This window comes from Colobus angolensis, unplaced genomic scaffold (assembly GCF_000951035.1).
Source record: "Colobus angolensis palliatus isolate OR3802 unplaced genomic scaffold, Cang.pa_1.0 Scaffold9, whole genome shotgun sequence".
NCBI lineage: Eukaryota > Metazoa > Chordata > Mammalia > Primates > Cercopithecidae > Colobus > Colobus angolensis.
In genome coordinates, this window is record NW_012122931.1 from 3,482,082 (window position 1) to 3,487,031 (window position 4,950).

General features: G+C 58.0%; 1 protein-coding gene across 1 annotated transcript in view; it reads left to right on the forward strand.

Moving 5' to 3' along the window:
• FAM78A (family with sequence similarity 78, member A) overlaps positions 1 to 308 on the forward strand; it is a 16,813-nt gene extending 16,505 nt beyond the window's left edge. The window contains exon 4 of the mRNA XM_011931433.1: positions 1 to 308. Within this exon, the coding sequence (XP_011786823.1) occupies positions 1 to 255 (255 nt within the window). The 3' untranslated portion in view covers positions 256 to 308.
• Positions 309 to 4,950: the final 4,642 nt, after the last annotated feature.

Below are 4,950 nucleotides of genomic sequence, written 5' to 3' on the forward strand. Positions count from 1 at the left end.
ACCAACGACATGATCATCCTGCAGACGCTCCACTGGCGCATGCAGCTCAGCATCGAGGTGAACCCCAACCGGCCCCTGGGCCAGCGCGCCCGGCTGCGGGAGCCCATCGCCCAGGACCAGCCCAAAATCCTAAGCAAGAACGAGCCCATCCCGCCCAGCGCCCTGGTCAAGCCCAATGCCAACGATGCCCAGGTCCTCATGTGGCGGCCCAAGTACGGGCAGCCGCTGGTGGTGATCCCACCCAAGCACCGGTGACAGCCAGGGCCACCCGCTAGGTTTCGCAAATAATAATACCGCTGAAAACAAAACTCAGACTCACTCTTCAGTCATTCAGCAAGATACAACCGTTCTACCCTCTCCAGCGGGCGGATCTCACTGTGCTGAGGCCCCCCGGGAAGGCCTCCCCGGCGCTCGGCACCTGCTTCCTTTCAGGGAGGGGGGAGACCTAAGCGGGACAGACAGACCCCATGTGCGCCCTCAGGGTCACCTCTGGTCTCCTTGCCTCTCCTTTTGCTCACAGCTTCAGTCACGCACCTGTAACAGATTCCCTGAAACACTCACTGCTTTTTCCGTTTTTAAAAAACTCCTCTTATGGGGGTTCAGGGGCAGGAGGAGGAGGAGCCGATTAGGAGGGAAGCTCCGGCCCGATCAAAGAGACAGATCCGCACTGCTGCCGATTTGTGGCGCTGGCCGGCCTTCCCCCCGGGTCCCCCTGCCCTCTGTCATGCGGCCTTATGTAGACTTGCTTTGCCAAACTTTTGCCTTAAGCTGAATTTAAAGGAAGAAAACCAATTGGAGAAAGAAAGCAGGATCTCTTTTCTACTGGACTTTTCCTCTTCTGCCAGAGGTGGAGGGAGGGGTGCGGTCGCCTGTGAGGGTCTCTTGAGCCCTTCTTCCCGGTTGTCTTGAGAGAAGGGTGAGGATGGGCATTTAGACCTGAAACCAGCTGCTCACTCTTTCTTTTTGGCAGAAACAAAACCACAGGCAGATTCCGCCTGAACAGCCCCTTCTCTCCCTCCACCCCCAGGTCTCATCCCGGCCCCTGCGGACAGGGGCTGTGAGCCCTGGCCAGGGGGTGGCTCTGCCAGCGGCCTGGCCTCTTCTCCCGTCTCTTCCCAGCAGCCTTAACTTCCCTTGGGCGGCTCTAGGAGGAGAGAGGGAGGCTCCTGTGAGCCCAGGGAATTTTCACCCTCAGTCCTCAGGACCCACCCCCAGTTGAGTCCCTCCAGGTGTGTGGTTTTTTTCCTTCTCCATCCACACTGGTCCCAAATGCCTGGGGGCCAGCGACCCGGCCCGCCGACACACAGCCTCAGTGTTAGTCTCAAAGGTAAGGAAGGCAATCACATCCCTTCTTGCAGGGCATTTTAAGACTTGAATCAGGTGGGCCCCGGCCCCTGTGGCTGGCTGGCCCCTGGTGTACTGTAAAAGGGCCAAGACAGGGCTCGTTCTCAGGGGCGCCCCTCCCAGGCCTTCGGGGCAGCGGGATGGTGCATTCGGGCTCTGGGTGCCACACTGATGGCGGTAGAAGGCACCTGAGCTCTAGGGAAGTCTTGGGAGGCAGTCGACCGAGCCCCTGCTTCCTGTCCTCAAAGAAGTGAATCCAGGCCAAGGGCTGGGAGGGCCGGGTGGGCTCATGGTAGAGAGGGGTCAGAGCCACTCTGGAGGCTGGGCTGGCACAGTGGAGAGTGACAGGTGAGGACAGACGTCTGGAAGCCCATCCCTGGGACCTGCCCTCCCTCGGTCCCAGGTTACTGGAGCCCCAGGGCTTACTGAGTCCTGACCCATCGTGCCAGGGTTCTGGGCAGTGTCTGTCTTGTGGCCACTTGCAGGGGCTATTAGGGGACATCCCACTGAAGCCATGTTCCTTCCAGCTTGCCAAACACACAGCTACCCGCCCGAGGCCCACACTCAGCCTAATAATTATCAAGCACAGAAAACCGTCCATTTAGAAAAATAATCCATTTCTGCTGCAGATGAGCCACTTGTAGGAGTCTCCGTGACAGCGTGGGACGGTGTGGGCACCGAGGTCCCTGCCCAGCTCCTTTGTCCACGGGCTGTTGCGTTTATTCAAGGGGTGCTTAATGACCGTTCAGCCTCTGCCGTCTGTCTCCAGGCCCAGCTCGTGCCAGGAGGCTGTCCTGGGACACGCTGGGCTGGAGCTGCCGGCTGGCACGGTGCTCAGGGGGCCCCTGGTGGGGGCCAGGACCTCCCCACAGAAACTGCAGGTTCTCTTTTGTGAGGATGGAGGCCGTGCCACCCAGAAAGGCAGTAGCCTTAGGGGAACAGCGGGTCCCAGCTGCACGTCTGAGGACGGGTGGGGACGGGGCTGGATCTCGGCCTTCATTCACTGGAGAACTTCTCCACTCAGGTCTTTGTTGCACTAAAGCAGGGACAGGACCCTGGGGGTTCAGGAAGCAGGTCTCAGGCTGCCGGGTTCTTGCCGGAAGTGGGGCTGGAGAGCAGAATGGAAAGGGGCTTCCTGGGCTGTTGGGGGGTGAAGGACCCCCAAATCCGCATTTCTTGAGTGTGAGCAAACACTCGAGGCAGGAGCCAGCACCCCTCCCACTGCATGCCTGGCCCCCGGCCCACCTTGCCCCCTGACCCACCTTCACCTGTGCCCCTTCTTGCCACCCTTCCTTCCTCACTGAAGAAGGGCTGGGAAGACCCTGGAGAGCCTGCAGGTCTGTTCTGACACTCAGCTAAGCCCCAGTCTGCCCCCTCAGCCTCCTTGCTCATGTTGGAGCACAGGCCCCAGGCTTCCTGCCGGGGCCCCGATTCCTCTTATGTCCCCCAGCCCTGCCCTGGCATGGACGTCCACTCACTCCTTCCAGCAATAAGAACCGTCCTTGGTCGTGGAGAGTACTGTGAAACAAACCAATGCACTTACCAGGAGGCACAAGACTCTTGAAGAAGATGTAAAATGAACCTTTTTTTTTTTTTTATAAAAAACAAAAAACAAATATTCATAAAGAGAAATAAAATGTAATTTTAAAGTAGGCTTGGTTAGGTGCTGGATATTTCTGAAGTGGCGATTCACTTTGGGGTGGGTGGCTCAGCGGTGCTGGCTACAGGGGTGAACCTATTTGGGGGGCAGGAGGATGGGCTGAGGCTGGGATCCTGGTGCTCAGGACCTGGGAAATGGGAGGAGGGAGCCAGCCTTGGAGGTCTGCTCCTTCCAGCTGCCTCTGTTCACAGCACCAGTTCCAGCGAGAGGAGCCCTGCGGTCTCAGCCTTGCACCCACAAGTACCCCTGCCAGTGCCCTGCCTGGAGGGTGGTGGGCTTGGAGGTAGAGCTAGGAATTGGGGGCAGCTTGGCTTTTTGGCGAACAGGTTCTCTTTTGTGAGGATGGAGGCCATGCCACCCAGAAAGGCAGTAGCCCTGTGTCAAGGGCAATTAATGTTTAGGTTGACCCTTAACTTGCGCCTGCAAAGCTGTCTTCCTGTGGACAGGCAGGACAATATGTCTGGACAGGGGCCCCGTGCCCTGCCCTCGGCCGGCAACTGATGAGGGGTCATGTGAGGCCCCAGCCTTGAATGGATACCATCTTATAAATGGCGCTTTCTTGTGTAAGCATGGGTGGGGGCTCCGGAGGTCCCGGAGTGGCCGTGGGCTCTGAAGGCAGACCACAGGTTCAAGGCCGTTAATGTGAGCTTTAGCACGACACTCAACCCCTCTGAGCCCTACTTACTTTGTATGGAAAAATGGAGATTTGGCCAGGTGTGGTAGCTCACACCTGTAATCTCAGTGCTCTGGGAAGCCAAGGTGGGTGGATCACTTGAGGTCAGGAGTTTGAGACCAGCCTGGCCAACATGACAAAAACCCGTCTCTACTAAAAATACAAAAATCAGCCCGGGGTGGTGGCACACACCTGTAGTTCCAGCTACTTGGGAGGCTGAGGCAGGAGAACCACTGGAACCCGGGAGGCGGAGGCTGCCGTGAGCTGAGATCGCGCCGCTGTGCTCCAGCCTGGGTGAGAGAGCGAGACCCTGTCTCAAAAAAAAAAAAAAGGAAAAAGAAAATGGAGATTTTCAGAGGAGCTGCCTACTGGCGGATGCAGTGGAAACTCCCTGTTCTACTCTCTTTGTGGGCGCAAACTCATTGAATCCTCATGACAACCCCACAAGGGAGGTGTTACTGCCACCCCCATTTCCCAGACGAAGGAACGGGGAGAGTGGACGCCAAGGAGCTGCCTGAGACCACGCAGCTAGGGCAAGGCGGAGCCAGGATTCGAACTCTGGCCACAGAGCACCTCTCGCCATGGCACACTCTCAGTCTTGAGCCTGAGACTGTGGGGCCATGTGCAGTGTCCAATAACATTGGTGACTGTTACTGAGAAGCTCCCAGTCCTCTGCTCCCCAGTCCTGGGTGCCCCGGGCAGGAAGTGCACCCCCCTCCCCACCCCGGAAGTCTCAGGACAGTCAGTTTTTTCTGGCCCACAATGAGCCCATCTCATCCCCTTTCAGGAGCGGCTGCTGCACCCCCTGCATGGGCTCATCATGCAGGGTGGGCAGTGGCTTCTCTGCACCCCCACGGGGACAGGGAGGCCCCATGCACTCTGGGCATCAGAATTCGGGTCTTCTGTGGGTTCTCCACGTTGCAGCAAACCAGCGGCACTCACATCCTGCCTCCTGGGGCTGAGACAGCAAAGCAGGAAATTGCATAACAGGCATTGCTGGCCGCGCTCCACGCAGATGGCTTCTGGGTGGTGCAGTTCACTGTCATGGTTTGGCTTCTCGGTGTGGAGTCGGCTCCTGAGCTCTGCCCATGAGAGACCATGGTGTGTGTGTGTGTGTGTGTGTGTACAGAGAATGGGGTGCAGGCCTAACCTGACAGCAGGGTTTCGGAAGCTCAGGGGCTCAGGAGAACAAAGCCTTCATGCAGAGGCGCAGTGATACAGGAGACGCAGCCGAATCTGTGAGTAACAGTTTCGAGGGGGAAATGTACAAGGA